At 35.7% G+C, this 19,923-nt stretch overlaps 1 protein-coding gene across 2 annotated transcripts in view; it reads left to right on the top strand.

Moving 5' to 3' along the window:
- The window catches only part of Ddx10 (DEAD-box helicase 10), a 154,706-nt gene that overhangs the window by 26,328 nt on the left and 108,455 nt on the right, over positions 1–19,923 (top strand). For both annotated transcript variants that reach the window (XR_015626419.1, NM_001106820.1), the window contains exons 10-13: positions 3,068–3,169; positions 6,548–6,635; positions 8,922–9,010; positions 11,785–12,253. Coding sequence is in view for 1 of the 2 variants with exons in the window: in NM_001106820.1 (NP_001100290.1) it covers positions 3,068–3,169; positions 6,548–6,635; positions 8,922–9,010; positions 11,785–12,253 (748 nt within the window). In the remaining variant the exon portion in view is untranslated. The remainder of the gene's footprint in view (positions 1–3,067; positions 3,170–6,547; positions 6,636–8,921; positions 9,011–11,784; positions 12,254–19,923) is intronic.

Below are 19,923 nucleotides of genomic sequence, written 5' to 3'. Positions count from 1 at the left end.
TAGAGCAATTAGTTGGTTTCCTTTTTATTCTTTGCCTTTATTATTACTAGACTGTTTTATAAAGGTTTATTTTTATTGTTGTTTTTTTTCCACTGGGGGTGGCCAGTGAGCTCAAGAGATTCTTCTGTTTCCCCTTATTCCCAGCACTTGGGAATGTAGGCATGCATTTTTAGTTAGCTTTTTATCTGGATTTTGGGAATCTGAACTCAGTTCCTCCATCATGCTTGCTGAGCAAAGCATATGTTGCTTCTGAGTTCACTCATGGTGCCACCACCTTAGCTTGTCTCTGACTTTTAACATGTCCTCAGAGGTGTTACAGATATGGCAGTTTAAATGGCTGTCAGCTATCTTACTTGGTTAGGATGTTACCTTTTTATCTTACACGCTAATAACTTCTGCCACCATACATGGTTTGGTCTAATAGCTAAAGGGGATTTTTTTTTTTTTTTTTTTTTTTTGCTTTCTTTGGATAGCTTTTTTTTTTTTTTTTTATTAACTTGAGTATTTCTTATATACATTTCGAGTGTTATTCCCTTTCCTGGTTTCCGGGCAAACATCCCCCTCCCCCCTCCCCTTCCTTGTGGGTGTTCCCCTCCCAACCCTCCCCCCATTGCCGCCCTCCCCCCATAGTCTAGTTCACTGGGGGTTCAGTCTTAGCAGGACCCAGGGCTTCCCCTTCCACTGGTGCTCTTACTAGGATATGCATTGCTACCTATGAGGTCAGAGTCCAGGGTCAGTCCATGTATAGTCTTTAGGTAGTGGCTTAGTCCCTGGAAGCTCTGGTTGCTTGGCATTGTTGTACATATGGGGTCTCGAGCCCCTTCAAGCTCTTCCAGTTCTTTCACTGATTCTAAAGGGGATGTTTTAAAACTTATACTATTTTGTAGTTAGTGAAGATGAGTAACTTAGTCATACAATTCTGCATTTAAACAGTGAGGAAGGTATTTACAGTTAGTTTTTGAGTCTAACATAATTAGATAAAGGAGTATCTATACATACTTCCTTTTAGTTTATAAGAAAATTAAATAAGAATAAAGACAAAATATTTAAGTATTCACTGGTCTCTGCAATACTGTCTTTATCCTTTGCAAAACTTGGCTGTCCCTTACTTATGTGTCTCTATCCCTAGTGTTAGACTGGCTGTTGATTCTTCAAGTTTCATTTAAGGTGCCTTACAGCTTCCTCTATATTGCGAATACACTTATAATTCTATATTACTATCTCCTCTACCCTCCCAGACAGGATTTCTTGTATAGTCTTATCTGTCCTGGAACTCAGTAAACTGGGCTGCCCTTGAATTCAGAGATCCACTTGCCTCTGCCTCCTGAGTGCTGGGATGAATACCTATTTATATAGGCACTCAACTTTGTTAATAGCCAGCAGAATGTCTGTTTCCTCACCATTTCAGAACCTGGCATATTAATAAGATTTTAAAAAATTAACTATAGTAAAATAGCTTAACATTTTGGTATGTTTTATTTAATCTTTCTCATTCTGTACATACAAGGAATGCATATATTTTTTCCTTATTAGAGTGGAGTTGAGTTTTAAAATTAATATGTGAGATAAGATGCTTTCCTTTAGTTTTTATAGTAAAAGTACAGTACCATTCTCTTAGTTAAAGCCAGTTTTTCTTTCAGCAATCAGTGATAAAATGCTCTTTGCAGACAGTGTTACAGAATCTCTGTGGAGGCATTCAGTGTAGTGGAAATCAGGCTCGAATGCACCTTTTTAGTCATCCTTTTTGCTGCTCATTTTTGTACTCCTGCTGTGGACCTTCCCTTTTTAGATCTCTCCGTATTAAATCAGGCTTGTATTGTCTGGTTTCCTCTATGATGACATGGCATTCTTTTAGAACATCGTAGTTTTCCTCTTTCTGTCTGCCTAAAAAGACCCACCTGGATTCCCATCTTCTGTGTCACAGTCTTTTTCTGTGGTGCGTGCTGCCTGTGGCTGTCCTTTGGCATTCTTTGATTGTTGTCTTAAGTCTCTTGCTTGTATGTGTTTGTCAGTTCTCATTAGGATGAGTGTTATGTTGCTTGAAGACAGGCACCTGCTTCTTGGTATTTTTTAGTTTTTTTCCTGAGTCATAGCTTCTGCGTAAATAGTTACTTGGTCAGTTATAAAAATGTGCCCTCAAATTTTATAGCATGAGTTTAAAGAATGCTTTGAGATTATGTCTTCTTCTGTGTACCTGAAAAATTCCCTAAATATCCCATTTGATTTCTGTTTTGTTGTATGTGTACCAGCTGACACTGTTATGTCAATAAACTGTATTCAAGCAGCCCAAACAACTGTAGTACTTGAGAAAGCCTTTGACCTGTGCCAATACAGATTGCTGAAGGTCTGGTATAAATTAAGTCTTGGCTTTAGGTAAGGGAAGACCAATTACAAGGATTGATGGTGTTTATCTGAGTAGGCCCATTTCTTTACACTGATCTGAAAAGTTCTATTTTAAAGATATCAGTAAAATCTGTAGGAAGACGAACTGATTTATTTATTTTGATTTCCCAAGACAGGGTTTTGCTGCATAGTTAAATGTTGCTTTGAATCTATAGCCTTAGCCTCCTGTTTTCAGAAATTACAGGCAAATGTCACTATTCCTGTAAATTGATTTCTAAAGTGTGCTTGATTGCCATGTTTAATAAATAATTTTGTCATAGTACTACTGTGGCTTGAGTGTATGGACTTAAGGATCCCCTTTGGATTGGGCTTGTTGTTGCCTGAGGCCAGCATGGGCAACACATAAAAGCAAGGGCATACCGGGCTACAGTATTGAGACCCCAATCTCAAAAGATTAAATCTGTTTAACAACTTTGTTTTAGATGCTAGCTCTACTACTGAGGTACAGCCTTAAAGGCAGTGGGAATTATAGCAAATTATAGCAGGTGATTGGAATTTGAAGCAATGCAGCCAGAATCCTACTTTACTGACATTGCAGAATTATTAAAAGCAGGTTTTCTAGCACTTACTAATTAAGTGAACTTGATTTTATGTCATCCACTCATTTTACTGTTAAATGTAAAGCAGAGATTGTATTGATGTGTTTTAAAAACTTTGATTTTAGGTACAAGGAGGACGGAGAAGCGTTATTAATTTTACTGCCCTCCGAAGAACAAGGCATGGTGCAGCAGCTTCTCCAGAAGAAAGTTCCTGTGAAGGAGATCAAGTAAGAGCTACGTGTTCTTCTGTGGCTGCTAGGAGTGACCGCACGACATCATTGTGCTTACTGCCTGCACTGACTTCCTTCTTCCTCCTAAGCTATTTGACCATCTGGCTTCTGATTTAGAGGGAAAAGTAAAGGACTTTAATGAAGTCTTAGGAAGAAGTTTTATGCTCACAACAAATTTGAAGGAAAGTATATTTGCTCACATTCCCAACCCCACACATGCAGTCTCTTTTAGTATCTGCATCCAAAAACTTGGAGATTTGTTGCAGTTTATGAATTATATTGACATATCAGTGTCACTTAGAGCCCTGAGTTTATATGATGATCTTGCTTGTATCACCGCAGTTAGTGTCTGAGAGATCCACCTAAAGAAGGAAGTACTTGGGCTCATGGTTTCAGAGGTTGTGTTGACAAGGAGGTATGGCAGGTCAGAGAGAATGCCTGAGCTTGATGCTCCCAATTTTAATGAAGTCTAGCTGAGTTAATGAAAAATTTCACGGATTAGCTCTTTACTGTTGCATTTAATGTCATTGCCATCCTTGAAGTTGTCTATGTTTTCTATGTTAGTTGCTAGAAGTTTTGTGCGTGTGCGTGTGTGTGCGTGTGCGTGTGTGTGCGTGTGTGTTCATGCACTAGAGATGGATGTCAGGGTGTCATTTTCAAGGACTTTCCTACCTTATTTTTTTTGAGATAAGATCTTTGACTGAACCTGACTGGCTGGCAAGCTCCTAGGATCTGCCTGTCTCTTCCCTGACTTCATTCCTAAATTCCAGGGCTGGGTCTTTAGGTGTGCATGACTGGGACCATTTTATCAAGTTGGTGCTGGAGGTCCAAACTCAGTTTTTCTCCTTGTGTAATATGTTGCCCAGTTAGTCATCTCTTGAGACCTTTTCTGCTTTTTATTTATATCTATGATTCATGTTGAATTTTTTAAAATAAAAGTATGTGCGTGTTCATGTGTTACATGACCAGTTCTCATACCATTTCTTGGGAAGACTCACTTTGTTCCATTATGCCGCTGTGGTTCTTTTGTCAGAGATCTGTGGACTATACACGTGGTTGTATTTTTCTGGGTTCTGTTCTCCTTGATTTGTTCTTTTGCCATTTACTGTCCTGTCTGATTATTAGTGCTTTATATTAAGCCTCGAGGTTGGAGCATAACTGCACTGCAGCTTGTGTTTGGAATCAGTTTATTGATACCCATAAAAAAAGCTGGCTGGTATTTGAATTGTTATTACATTGAATCTGCAGATCAAGTGTGAAACAGATTGAAACCTTGACAAGATAGAATTTCCCTGAAACTGAAAGATTGTGTTTCTTGTTTGATTTCTGTCATCAGAGTTTTGGTTTTCTTCACATGGATCTTGCTCATACTTTCTTAGAGTCCTGTCTCAGAAGTTCTTCGTTTTCTTTCCTTACAGCTTTAGTTTCTGCTGTCTCATGTCTGGTAAACAGCAAAGCCTTTGGTATATTTGCATTCTGAAGCCTTGTTATAATTTTTATTAGTTCCACAAGCATTTTGTTCCTTTCTTTTGATTTACCAAGTAGGTCATCAATCATTTCACCTTCAAACAAGTATAGTTTTACCTTTCCTCTCCAATCAGCATGACTTTAATTTTTCTTTTCTTTTGTTTTGCTACATTGAAAAGCAGATTTCTCGGCTTTGTGCATTTCCTTTATCATTTTATGTGTTTGGATATATTTCTTGCTTGTATGTCCTTAGTGCTGTGTGCTTTTGGTGCTAGTGGGAACCAGGAGAGGATGTCAGATCCCCAGGATCTGGAGTGACAGATGGTTGTGAGCTGCTGTGTGGGTACTGGGATTTGCTTTTAGCTCTGGAGCTATTTCTCCAGTACCCCCTGCTTTGTTCTTGATTTAAGTGGGAAAACTAGATGGTTCTCATTTACATTACCCTAGCCTTTTCTTTACTCCTTTTCCTCCTCCTCTTTCTTCTAAAGAAAAGATACTCTTTATTTTGAAGTTTTTAATTTCTAGTTTATAAATGACTTATCTTTTATTACCTATCTTTATATATATACTGATGTGATACATTATGTTAATTTGCCTATTGAATGAATGTTAAACCATTCATGATTATGCTATAGAGTTATTTATTGATTGGTTGGTTGGTTGGTTGGTTGATCATGATAGGGTCTCATGTAACCCAGGCTAGCTTGAAATGTACTGTGTAGCTGAGGTAGTCTCCTCTTCCAAATGCTGAGATTAACCTGTGTATGTGTTGTTAATGTTGTTTATGTGTGTGGTATATTTTGGTATGTTTGTATGTGCCTCTCTCTGATCCTGAAGCTTATCAATTTGGCTACCTTGGCAGCCTAGCCAGTGAATCTTAGGGTACCACCTGTCTCTGATCTCTCTGCATCCTCCCCAAAGGGGCTGAGGGTACAGGATCATGCTACAGTGCCTCTCAAGAGCTGAACTTAGATCCTTATGCAAGTCTGGCATTTCCCCAGCCCTGACACCTTAAAAAGAATCAAAATAATTTTGCAGAATATAGCAGAGAAAAATAAGAGAAAGAACTGCTTAGTTACAAGGGGCGTTGTGGGTTGAAAGGACATCTCTGGAACGGAATCTTTTTGTGGGTTGTTCTTTCATTTCAAAGGATCATAGCCTCTCATTAATGTATGCACTGGGCTTAGTGGAATCCACTTGTATTGGAGACATTGAGAAACAGCTGGATTTGCCTAAAAGTAATTTGGACTAAGATAGTAAAAAGACTGGTTAAGAATATATAGGGTAAAACTTGACCATAAATTGAATTGTTGAAGCTAGTAGCTTTTATGTTTTGAAAATTTTCTCTAATAATAAAGGAAAAACAGCTCTAAACAGCTCTAAACTTTTTGTTTTTGTTACAACTCTGGCATTGGAGTAATGTAATAATTCAGTTTGAAGTTAGGAAAAAACATGGAGTCTTGTGAAATGTAGATTCTTTGCTATAGCCTAATTAAGCAAAATTTAATTTTACATAGGTAAACAGTTTTTATGTCTTAGATACTTGATTAGTTGAAATAGATTTTATATATGATTTAAAAAGAAGCATTGGCAAAAATGATATTGAATTTCATCTTAGTTAATGTCCTATGGGTGTCTACTTTCTAGCTCTATTAAATTAAGAAGTGACTGTGCTAATAATAATGTTACTATAATGGATAACTTCCTCTCCCTCATCATTTGTTTGGAGAAATCTACTGACCTGTCATTTTCTTTTTCTTGTGTTATTCTTGGTCCATAGATGAGACATAATGTTAAATACTTAAAAGTCAAATGAAGGGATATAAGAAAATGCTATGTTTTATTTTCTGTTTTGTAAAAGTTAGATTGCTTTTTTAGTTTAACCATTATTTTCTTTTTATTAAAAAGAATCAATCCAGAAAAACTTATCGATGTTCAGAAAAGATTAGAATCATTTTTAGCTCAAGATCAAGATTTAAAAGAAAGAGCTCAAAGGGTAAGTCATTTTTAAATTTAGTATTTGTTTTTGGAATGGAATTATATAACGAAGTAACGTTTCATCAGTTTCTGCTATTACAATATTGCGCAGCCATAACTAAAAGGTTTAATACAAAGATTACTTCTTAATTTTAAAAAGTTTTTCTTAATATTTATCTGTGTATAATCTTATTGGAGGCACAGAGGAAATTCCAAGATGACTTTTATGTTTGAAGCAGACTGGTATCTAGGATACTTAATAAACTTAACTTCTTTTTCAATGAAATTGTAATAAGTTTGATTGCATTTTCTGACTGAAAGATTAATATTCACTTGTGTTAGGCTAAATATCTAGGTGGATAGAATTCTTGCAAATTATCTTCAGTAATGAAATTTGAATCTTAATATTCTTGAATTGCTTTTCTGAACTAAAAAAAGTCTTAAGAAATTGCTACAAAGTTTATTTATGATGTACATTTGACATTTTGTAATGTGTGAGTATTCTGGAATGGCCCAGTCAGACTAGTTAACGTTTAGAACAGGAGAATGTTAAAAATTAAAGTGCACACGATGCTGAAGGTGCTGGGAGTGTTGTGAGACTAGCGGGTCATTTGCTTACTGACAGGAGGTACAAGTGCCGAAAGGACATTTTTCATGGTTTGTGCATTGGAAACCGAGTCTCTAGAACAAAGATTATGGATAGCACACTGAAATAAGTGGAGTGACTTGTTGCTGTCACATATGGTTTAGCAGAATGGCTGCGTTCCTGGCTTTGTCAGGCTGTTTGGTTTCAAAGAAGTGACTGTCTAGCTTTTGATTATTATCTGGATGGAACAAAACCTATAAGCATGGTTGTCTTTCTTGACGATGATTGCAGGAGAAAATACTATTGAACCAACTCCATTTTTTTAGTGCCTCTGGAGACAGAAAATGGTTTATTGGGAGATTTGTTAGGTAGAAAAGATTAATTTCATTTCTACATTGCATTAAGTAAATATAGAGATGCAGAAGAAAATGTAAAGTTTAAGAGATATGGACAGAAGGATTAAAATACACTTTATGAAATTTATATATGCATACTGTATGTATTCTTGTGTATGCATGTGCACGTATAGGTGTGCATACATGTGTATGGAGGCCAGAGGTCAAGTATAGATGTCTTCTTCAAACATCTACCTTACTTTTTGAGACAAGGTCTTTTATTGTTCCTGGAGCTTCTATCTGGCTAGACTTAGCCTCGCTGGGCTGCATGTTGCAGGGACCTTTCTGTTACTGGCTCCCCAGTGCTGGGATTACAGGCACATTTTGTATGCCTGTCCATTTCATTTGGATGCTGGACCTTCAGACTCAAGTTCTCATGCCTGTGTGGCCATTACGTTACTGACTGAGTCATCTCCCCAGCCCCATAAAATTTATCTTTAAAGTAAAGATGTATTTTATTACCTATTTATCTTATCAACAGATAGGAACAGGATGACAAAGCTCTGTTATGAGCATAGTTTTATGGAAAAGTGTAGAAGTAAAAATTTTCAGGATGATATAATATAATATAAATATAAATATGTTATAATTATATTACATATAATTATACTATATTTAAAACACTATAAGATATAATTATTTGAAATTATAATAAAGAAGATCTGTCAATCTGTCAAAATTTGGCTCATTTATTGTAGTGAAATTTTGTTGAAAAATTAACTTGACTATTACAGTAATCTTACCAGCAAAAACATTTATTTGTGTCTACTCTATTTCAGAAGATATTCTGGGTGTTCTATATGAATGTACTCATTGACATAACAGTGTCTTAGAAGACACTGTTGAAGTTTTGATAGATGAGGAAATTGCCATTTAGAGAAATGGTGTTTCCTCGGCTAATAACATATGGAATTGATATAGATGCTCTATCTGTATTATTTCATTGCCTGTGTTCCCTCATTGTACCTTATTATTATTGAGTATTACTAATTAATATTTAGTAGATTTTCAAAAGTTGAGTAAAAATATGAATTTTCTCTTTTGAAGTTGAGATTTTATGCAGCCTGGTCTGGCCTTGAATTTCCTATCCCTTTGCCTATATTTCTTATTATCTTGGACTGGTGGAATAAAATGAAAACTCTTTTCTTATATTACAGTTGTAACAGTTTATTTTTCTGTGCATGCAAAATAGAGGTTTATTGATCTGTTTTTTGTTTTTTCACTACTACTGAATTTTTCTTGACTACTATGTGAAGAAATACTATTTCTATTTTTGGTTTAGCTTAATCTTCAACTTCTATTACTTTGTACTTTTTATTTACAGTGTTTTGTCTCCTACATACGTTCAGTATATCTTATGAAGGATAAAGAAGTATTTGATGTGAACAAGTTACCTATTACTGAATATGCACTGTAAGTATTGACAGCATAGCTATAATAAGGTAGAGAGGTTGTCCCTAGTGTGTCCTCTGAGAGCCCTAGTTTAGATCATTCTGCTTTACCTTAGTATAGTCCTTTGATAGTTTGCAGAGAAGTGCAGTAAATGAACTCTAGAGAATTAGCCATATTTAGTTGCTGTCAAGAAGGTTCATATTGATAAGTTCTGAGTATTGTTTTCATCTGGCTACTTTTCTGCACAGTTGCAGTTACTGCTGCAAGACTCAGGTTGCAAATAAGTAATGACTAACTGATTTTGTTTGAATAGCTGAGAGATTACAAAACAAAACTAACCTTTAACCCAAAAGGGTAGAATCCGCTTTCTTTGAGGGAGTCTTATCTATGGGAAATGCTCCTTGACACATCTTTAGAAGTATCCTTGGGCACCATCTCACTTCAATGTCTGTCTTAGGTTCCCAGATAAAATATGTTTCAGGCAAACTCGGTGTGTTTAGCTCGTGTTCTAGGAATTTGACTACCTTTTCTTTCAAATTAAGTTTAATACAGAAAACTAAAAAAAAGACTTTATTTGAGGATTTCATACTCAAGAGTACAATGGATTTGTATCCTTTCCACTTCCCCTTCATAACAAAAAAATTACCTTGGTAAGCTGCTGTTTTCCATTTTGTGTTAGATTATATGCTTAATATAACATAAGCTGTCAGTTGTAATATTTTAAAACCCTTGTGCTACGTAACAGTGTTAGATAGCATTACTATTTTAGTAATGTGTGGAAAGCCATGTGTCATAGCTAATATGATCTTGCTTCCTTATATTTAGTTACCAGCTCCTAGTTTCATTTTTAATATCACCCAAAGATTAGGCGTTTTAGCTCCTTTTGTATTTTGTGCGAACTTCAGTGTTTTTTATTTTGGTTGTTGCAGCTGGAATGTTCTCAAATGATGGGCACAGGTTTTGAATATTGCAGGGACATAATTAGAAGTTTTTCTTTTGTTATATCAAACTAGTAAATGTGATTGCCATTGAAGACTTGCTTTTGGTGAGGTTTAGAAAAGGTAAACAATTAGGTTACACTTAAGTGATCAGTATAGTCTAACTCTATATATGTAATATATAATAATATATATAATATTGATATTAGATGTATAATTTTCTTCGGGTTTATTTCCTCTTGAAGCCTATGATAGCTAAAGCAGTTGCCATGTCTCTAAGATATCAGGTTTAAATAAAATGTACTAGAAGAGAACTTTTGAGTGCCCAGTATATGTAGGTCATTGCATTCAGTGAGAGAATTATGCATGTATATGTACTCTCATCTTCAAGGCATTCAGGTCTTAGGTCCTGAGGAGTATACATGTCCCTGTACTGTATTATGAGAGCTTCTCTGGTATATACAAACTTATTGTCCCAGCCAACCTGTTACAAAGTAATACAGTAACGGCAGAAAGATTACCACTGTTGTAAACTCGTTACTTTAGCTTCATTGTATCTGTTTATTAACGCTCTAACATGGCTCTTTTAGGTAGGCATTCTCAGCCATTCCATTTTTCAGATAAGAAAACTGTCTAGCTAGGAGACTATTCCTGAGATCACACAACTAGTAAATGACCGTGCTGTTCATATTGAACCTCAGCAGTTCTGTTTCTGAGCTTGTGCTCTTCAGTATTGAACTTGTCAGCTTTTGTTGTGCATCACATAGCAAAAAAAGTTGATATAGCTGCCATTGCTTGCTTGCTTGCTTGCTTGCTTGCTTCCTCCCTCCCTCCTTCCCTCCCTCCCTCCCTTCCTCCCTTCCTTCCTGTCTTTATTTATTTATTTATTTATTTATTTATTTTGTTTGTTTGTTTGTTTGTTTATAAACATTATCTTGGTAGACCTGGAGACCACTATGTAGATAAAGCTGTCAGCCTGTAGATAAAGCCTATTTCAGCCTTCTGAGAGCTGGGATAAAAGATCAAATGGGCATGCCACATTTGTTCTTTTAAAAGTTGTATTTCTATATACCAGTGGGACTTTAGTGAAAATTATTGGCTTTGATCGTGTAAGAAAACAACCAATCTTAAATATAATCTTGCTCTAAGGGTGTAAAAACAAACAAAACCAACAAGATTTTCTTCTTTTAGTTCCTTTAAAAAGAAAAATGCATTTTTACAGCTGTGATTATGCCATATTCTTTTTCAGAAGTGGGATTTGAGGCAGGCTGATGGTATATGTATTACACTCTATTCTTCGAAAAGAACTCTTATTTTCTTTTTCTTTTTTCTTTTTTTTTTTTTTTTTTTCGGAGATGGGGATCGAACCCAGGGCCTTGCGCTTGCTAGGCAAGTGCTCTACCACTGAGCTAAATCCCCAACCTCGAAAAGAACTCTTTTCCATTCTTCAGCCATGCCTTTTTGAGTTTCTGTGGTAGCTTGTGTTTTGTAGAGTACCTTCATGCAGTTAGTTGGGATCTCTGTTCTGTGTTGTGAGCAAGCTGGGAGTTGAATTTGAAAATGGGTCTGGTACATGAACTGTGATCATCTTGTTTCTATTTTTTGGCTCCTTATTTCATACTATATCAACTCTTGAAGGAAGGAGAGTGAGGTGTCTAAGACATTTTCCGACAAGTACTCGGTTCATTTTGGCTTGTCTTTTGGATCATTTAATCTGTCAGAATTGATGTGTCTTTGAGGGATGTCTTTTTAAAAAAGCCTTGGACATAGGAAGTTTCTGTGGAGAAACTTCCATAATATCACAAACATACCATCACTATAATGAGATAGTTATTTTTGTTCTTTGCACTTTTGAAGGTCTCTTGGTCTTGCTGTGGCACCACGGATAAGATTTCTTCAGAAAATGGAGAAACAGCCCAACAAAGAATTGGGAAAGAATCAAGTCACTGAAGCAATTCAGCCCAGGGCTCCCTCCCTCACCAGTGATGAAGTAGAAGAATTTCGAGCTTATTTCAGTGAGAAAATGTCCATCCTTCACAAAAGTGGGAAAAGACTAGAAGAGACAGAACACAGCTTGGCTAGTGGTGAGAGTGAAGAACAGGATGAAGAGACGGAAGATGAAGAAATGGAAGATCATGTGGGACAAACAAGAGAGCCTCCCACTGACTCTGTTCCCAGGAGTGAGGAGGCACAGAAGGTCAAGGAAGTTCCTGTGCAGTTCTTAGACAGGGATGATGATGAGGAAGATGGGCCTGATGCTGACTTCCTCACAGTGAAGCGGCGTGATGTGTTTGGGTTGGATCTTAAAGAGAATGAAGCACTGTCGGTAAGTGTACTCCAAATGGAGTCTTCTCTTGACTTCTTATCATGTGCTTATTGTAGCCTTTGGAAAACTAATGAGCAACAACCAAGAAAAATTTAGAATGAGTTTTCCTTTGTTGTGTACTCTTCCATTTCTCCTTGTATTTAAATACAGGAAAAGAGCCAAAGAATTTTCATACTCTTCTTAACTTCAGACTCAAGAGGTTGTCAGCCACAATCTTTTTAAAATGGTTTTCTGATGCTGTGTTTTGAAAGTAGCTGTAAAATGATTGTGATATGAAGGGGTCAGTCTGGTTTATTGTTACGATGTGAGAATCTTTATAAGTCTTAACATCCAGTTTCTTGATGGACTACATTATTGTAGTAGTATTGTTGTAGTTATGTACAACAATTACTATTGTTCTTTATATATGAGTCCATTTTATTTTGAACACATTTACCTCTCAATTGCTTCATGTCCATACATATATAAGTATGGCCTCTTTCTATACATACATACATACATACATACATACATACATACCAACCACACACAGATATATATGTATATGTATATATTTATATAGTGTGTGTAAGTATCTATCTCTAATCTGTTTACATCTCTACCTCTATATATGTATATAGCCTACTGAGTTGAATTAGTGTTGTTTGCATGCTTGTGGGTGTAGAGCTGTCTTCTATAGCATAGACAACCTATCAGGGGCCCTACCACCAAGTAAGATGTCTTTTTCCAAACAGCTATTGGCTGTCAGTATTTACGTCAGAGCATGAAATAAATAAATAAGTGAATTCATTTAGACATTTATTTTATGCGCATTGCTGTTTTGCCTGCACATATGTCTGTACTTCATGCATGCAGTACTTGTGAAGCCTGCATATATGTCTGTACTTAATGCATGCAGTACTTGTGAAAGCCAGAAGAATTTGGAACTGTAGTTAGGGATGGTTGTTAGCCATTAGGTGGTTGCTGGGAACTGAACTTATGTCCTCTGTGAGGTCAACAAATTTTCTTAGCCCCTGAGCCTTCTCTCTAGGCCCATGAAATTGGTTTTTAATGAGATATTTGCTTTTGAGAAGCAAGTTTCTTAAGTAGAAATTTCCCATTACTTTTTGTGATCTCCTGAAAGAATTGTGTGAAAAAATTATCCTGACTCTTACTCACCATACAGTATTTCTAAAAATCTCTAAAGTTACAGCAAGCACCTGATTTTAGATCAATGAAACTTTGGAAGGTGTTTTTTCAAAACAATTAGAGATTCAAAGTGGCAGATAAGCTCAGTGAGCACTGACTTATTGAGAGGAAAGTTTTATAAAAAGCATGCCATTTACTTTCTGAACTTCCCTGTGAAGTAGGTGCTGTTAATATATGCAAAAGAGAAAATGTGGAGCAAATCCTGTACTGACTTCCTCTGCTTTAAATTAAGCTATTGAAAGTCATGACTCCTTTAAATAAATAAGTGAAATAAGATGACATTGAGTTTTAATCTAATCTGTTAAGTCAGTGTGATGATTGATCTTGATTGTCAGCTTGACTGGACTGAGAGTCATCAAAAAGATTTGTGTAACACAATGTCTATAAAGTACCTTTCTGCAAAGGTGAATTTATGTAGGAGATACATAGTAAAAATCTCTTAGGAAGTACATTGTAGCTTGAAAAAAAAGTTAATCATTGTCATAATCCAGAGTGAAGCAGTTTGTCACTAAAACATTACTGTATCCCCATTGGAGTAAGTTTCTTCATTCCTTTCTCAACCGCTGCTCTGATTGTTGGTCCTCTGCTTTTGCAGTTTTCAGCATGACATGGAGCTAGAACTGTAGAGTACGGAGGATGCTGTGTGGTTGCTCTGCTCTTGTACTCTTACTGTATTCATCAGTAAATAGTCCCTTTTAATTGCTGAGGATTCCCAAGGGTTTTGTCAGTAGGCATTGATGTTCATAATTTTTGGTGATTATGACAAAAGCTACATGGGCATAACCTTTTTCATTTCTCCGGGATGTGTGCAAACTAGTGGGGTAGATAAACATCAGGCTGTAAGGCAAGTAAGTTTATGTTTTTCTTTGGGAGGAGCTCTACAGTTATTTACCAAATGTGTTTGAGCATTCATGAGTCTTTAAAACTCATAATGTTGTTAGCTTTTAAATTGTATGTATTCAGCTACGTAGCTGAAGTTTTCATGGCATTTCTCTGGTTGCTATTAATGGTGAATATCCTGTCTCCCTGCATTTGCTGGCTGTCTCTTCCATGGTAAAATGCCTATCTTTTGTTCTTTTAAAAGTTGTATTGCTTATTTTACTGAGTTGTTTATGTATTCTAGATCCACATCTCTTTTTTTTTTCCCCCCCCCGGAGTTGGGGACTGAACCCACACATCTCTTATTAGATGTCTTTTCTAGTGTTTTCTTTCAGTCATGTTTTACAAAGAGCAGAAATATTACATTTTGAAGTATTATATTTCATAATTTATAAATATCTGGTAAGTTTGTGGTCAATGCAGGGTTATGAAAATCTTGTACTATATTTTCTTCTAGATTTAGCCTTTTATTTAGAACTAGAATTTATTCAATTTAATTTTTGTGAATGGTTCTAAGACAGGGGTCAAGTTTAACTTTTTTGATGTTGCTTATTAGTCTTTTGCAGAAAAGATGTTGGTTTTTTCCATTGGATTACCTTGACTCCTTGTTGAAAGTCAGTTAACTGATAATACATGTGGATTTTGTGTGTGTGTGTGTGTGTGTGTCTGTGTGTGTTTGATTTCTGTTATATTTTATGTGCTTATATTTTTACTAATGATACCTGTCATGATAAGTTTCTTAGTAAATTTTCAATCAAATTACTTTGCATTTTTCCAATTTGACATATTTTTCCTTTATCATAAATGTTGGTTATTTTGGTGCTATTACATTTTCATAGATTTTTAATTAGCTAATTGATTTGTGTAGAAAGCTTGCTGGTGTCTTCATTAACATTGCATTGAATTTTTAAGTTGTTTGGAGCCAACTGACACCTCAATACTGAGTCTTTTGATCCTATGAATATGATGATTTTTCCATTTATTTAGGTCTCCTTTACTACCTTTTAGCATTGTTATGCATATAGCATACATATTTTGTTAGAGTAGTCTTTTACTATTTGGTACTCTTTAGTACTATTTTACATGAATGTTAAGAAGTTTGCATGTTTTTTCTGGCCAGCATATAGAAATACAACTTGTTTTTATGTATCATTTATTTTAAACTAGTGACACTTTTGGAAGTTCTTTGAAGTCTTCTATGTAACTGTTTAGATCATCTTTATTTGTAAACACCAAAATAATAATTACTATTCTTACCTCTGTGCATCTCATTTCATTTTCTTGCCTGATTAGAACCTAAGAATGTGAGAAATAGGGACAGATACCAATATGTTCTTGATCTCAGGTGGGATAAATATTTAGATTTTATTCTTGTATCTGATATTAGCTTTCCAGTTATTTTTGTTTTATCAGATTGGAAAAATTCCATTCTATTCATGCAGTGTTTTTTTTTTAAACATGAATGAATGATACATTTTGTCATATGTCCTATAATTATTAAGGTAATCATGTGATGGTTCTTAGTGTGTTTGTATAGTATATTTTCTACCCCTAATTTTGAACCAGTCTAAATTTCTGCGGAAAAAATCCTTCACTTGAGTGTGGTTTGTTTTCCTTTACTATGGGGTTATATTCTGTTTACTGATAGATATCTTGTTAGGGACCTTTGTTTCTGTTGTCCCAAAGAAAATTTGTTTTCTTTTTATAATGACCTGTCTGGATACTATATATTTAAAGGTTTCTAGCTTATTTTGTCAAGTAACCTAACAGAATGGTCATGTTGGTCATTGTCACATTCTCTTTCTGTTTCATTGTCTATTTATACTGTTATTGAATAGTGACTCGTTTATAGGTTTATTCATAGGAAACGGGCATTTTGGAGTTGTCTAAGAATTATTTGGTTGAAATACACTATTGAATTTTTGTAAGCTTGAACATAAATAATTTACTAGCTCTAAATGATAGAGCATGTCCAGCCTTTTAACTTATTGTTTCTAATTATGATCTAAAATTCTGCTTCTGTTATACTATAAAAATTTCATTTTTCCATTTTCAGAAATGGTTTTTCTTTACCCTGGGCCAGAATTGTAAGGAAAAGTTAATCTGTTTTCATTCTTGTAAATGTTGCTTTTATTTCCTCAAATGGAGGGATGAGATGAGAGCCATAACCAGTTGTAAGAGTACATGGCTTGGGCTGAAAGCCTATTGCATTTCTTTCTCTGTTCTAACTATCCCTAGGCCTAGGCCTAGGCCTAGAAACTGCTAGCCCTCTTACAATCTAGTCTTCTAAGATGACTAATTGTCTTTTCTTGGCTTTTTTCTGAATTGTTCTGCTAGGCCTCATTGGCAATATGTCCTCATCTTCTGGCTTTTTCTCCTTCGCTGGCTCCTTTTGTCTAGCTTGTTCTCTCTGCTATCTGTCTTGGTAAAACTGTCTTACTAAAACTGCCACACATACCACTCTTCTCTCTCTGTGTTGCTCTTAAGTAGTCTTTTCTGTGCTGTTCTTGCAAGCGTTGAGTGTATCCTATCTTTGACTCATTCTGTTAAATCTTTCTCTGATTCATCACTTTGTCTGCCCCTAAATTAGATGTCACTTTCGAACATGGCTGCTTTCTTCTACAAACTAACCTACTTTCATTGTTAGGCGTACTAAGCACATGTCTGTATTCCAGCCAGATCGAATGGACTTAGAAGGTCTTTGGATGTGATCCCTTGTCAGAGCAGCTATCGAATTCCTCTACACTTTCTAACTTAAAAACAAAACAAAACAAAACAAACAAACAAAAAAAAACCAAACCGAAAACCCCAAAACCAAAGCCTAAAAATATTTAAAATGTTTACTTATTCATTTATTTGTGTGTTATGTATGTGCACACAAATGCACATGCATCTGTGAGTGCGTGGGTGTATGGATTCCCACGGTGGCCAGAAGAAGTCCTTGGTTACCCTGGAGCTAGAGTTATAGGTGGCTGTGAGCCTCCCAGTATGAGAGCATTGGGTTTAAGCTTGGATCCCCTGAAAGAACAAGTGGTCTTAACTACTGACCCATCTCCTCAGTCACTAAAATGCTAACATTTTAAACTATAATTTTTGAAATGTTATGGCATATTTATCAGATATGACAAGTAGTTTGGAGCCATCAAAGAGGTTTTGGGATACTGATCAAGGAAAATTTTTTTCTGTTCTTTCATATTGCCTAGTACTATATACAAACAAGAATTACAGAAATGGAAGTAATTGACACCCCTCCCCCACTTCATCTGTGTTCTTGAATTTCTTAAATGAGCATTTTTGGGGGTTCGTGTTAATATATTTTTTAATTCTTTATCATCTTTTGAGGATAGTTGGTTTTGAATGTGATTTCAGCTCTACAATTTTAATCACTTCCCACTTTAGCTGTTACAATATTTAAAGATTTTATTTTTGTATTCCAGCCATCCCGTTTATTGGAGGTTGCTTTTTTATTATATATTATTAAGAATAGACTTGATCAAAACCAAGCAAACGATACATAGAGTGGGAAATAGTATTACTTGTCCAAGGCCAATCTGTTAGAGGCAATTCCTCTTCAGATGGTAATATGTTTACAAAGAAACCTGATTAGCATGCACGTATCAGCATGTAGTTATAGTTGTTCATCTCTTACACTGTGTAGTTATCTATGAGATTGGATGAATTCCATTGTAGCTCAGCAGTGCTGTTTTAAAGCTTAGCAGCAAACACAACAGTTTTAATTAAGATTTTATTAATGATCACAAGTTGTTTTTATACTGTAAAGTAGATCCTAGATCTTACTTGTATTTTCATTAAAAATATATTCTTCCCTACTATTGTAAGAACTCACTATCAGCAAAGATTAGCTAATTCAAAGCTTATTTGTACTATAGTAAATACTTACACCAAAACATTCCAGCTTTGAAGGGAAGACTCTGATGCGGGAGCTAAGCCTTACCTGTCCCCGTCTGTTCTCTCGTCTGCCTTCTGGCTCTTCCCCACTTCTCCCTACTTTCTGTTTTATTCTCTCCCACAAGCAGCAGTTACTGAATGCATAGTCGGAAGGAATCGGGGACTATACCCGGAGTTTAGTACCTTCTAGATTATTCTTAAATGTAGCAGATTAAACCTGTAATATTAGCAGAGTCTTGGCTGTGTATTCATTTATTCACTTCAGTGATATTTGGAGTACAAATGAGCAAAACAGTGGAAACAATATCGTGGTATTGGGTGTGGGATTAATTAATGATAGACTGTTTAATAGTTTTTTCTGAGCTGTTTTTTTTTTTAATTTGTGAATTGGGGCCAGTATTGTATCTATTTGGCAGTGTTACTCTAATGATTATAATGCAGCCAGGTTAGCTAGTATAGAAGGACATAGGTGTAAGCTATTAATATTTCCACCTAACTGTGTCTGAGATATAGTCCTTTTCAAATCAGAACTCAGCATAGACAAAAGTGGTATGTTCTATTTGTTTTAAATATATCAGGAAATAGAGTTTTGCAGTTATAATATAGTTAGTTGATAGGGTAATTAAAATATTCTGAATGTCCGTAATTGACCTGAAAAGTGACAAGTGCTACATTGGTATCCCAGATCTGGTTCATAACATAGCGAAATGTTAACTAATACACTATGTATTAATTCTGCTGAGCACTCTGTTCTGTGGGGTGGATTAGGGACAGTTCCTAACTTGGTGGTATAAGCATACCATAGCTAGACAAGTATAGTGCCTTGTAGAAATTGATTAATTATAATTAGAAGCAAAACAATTTTTAGAGCATTTTATCATAGGAAATTATTAGATGCAACTAATTATTATGCTTTTCCTGGATGGAGTTCTGTCCATATTCCCTGGACAGGGTTTCTCTGTGCAGCCTTGTCTGTCCTGGAACTCACTCTGTAGACTAGGCTGGCCTCAAACCTGCTTCTCCCTCCCAAGTGCTAGTAATAAAGGTGTGAGCTACTACTGCCTAGCTACTTTATCTTTTGGTGATAAAACCTGCATTTTTTGACTCTTCAGTTTAATATGACTAAGAATAGGATACAATATTGTGGGGGTATTTGCGTGTGTACATGTATTTGTAACATTGTAACTTATGTTTAGTGATTGACTCTTTGCCTTGTCATTTAGAAAATGTGGCACTATTACCTAGTCCATAGTTTTGGTGCTGTCACTGACGAGTGGGACTTGCTGTTCTAAGTGACGTTCCCACAGTTGTGTCTATAGAGTCTTTGGGCTTTGCTTGTGGTTTCAGTATGTCCTTTAGAGTTCAGGTGTTGCTAATGAAACAGCAAGAGGTGGGCTTATAAAAGGTGGCTAAGTCACAAGGGCTCTTTCCTCTGGAATTTGGTATTTTGAAGCTTTTGTAAAAGCAGCTTCATGTGTTGACCTGTTAGTTTGCTTTTATTATATATGCTTCTGTGCAGTGAGAGAATGCTACATTTCGCTGCTGCTTCTGCAACTATTTGAAAATACCTCAAAAATGCCTTCACTAGACGTCATGTTAGCTATTGAAGGCTGGACTTCTCAGCCTCCAGCAGTGTGGGAAATATATTTATTTCTATTCTTTTAAAGTATTCAGTCTCAGATATTTTGTTACTT

Source organism: Rattus norvegicus, chromosome 8 (genome assembly GCF_021556685.1).
Source record: "Rattus norvegicus strain SHRSP/BbbUtx chromosome 8, alternate assembly SHRSP_T2T, whole genome shotgun sequence".
In the NCBI taxonomy this organism is placed as follows: Eukaryota; Metazoa; Chordata; class Mammalia; order Rodentia; family Muridae; genus Rattus; species Rattus norvegicus.
This window is presented reverse-complemented; position numbering and strand designations above follow the sequence as displayed.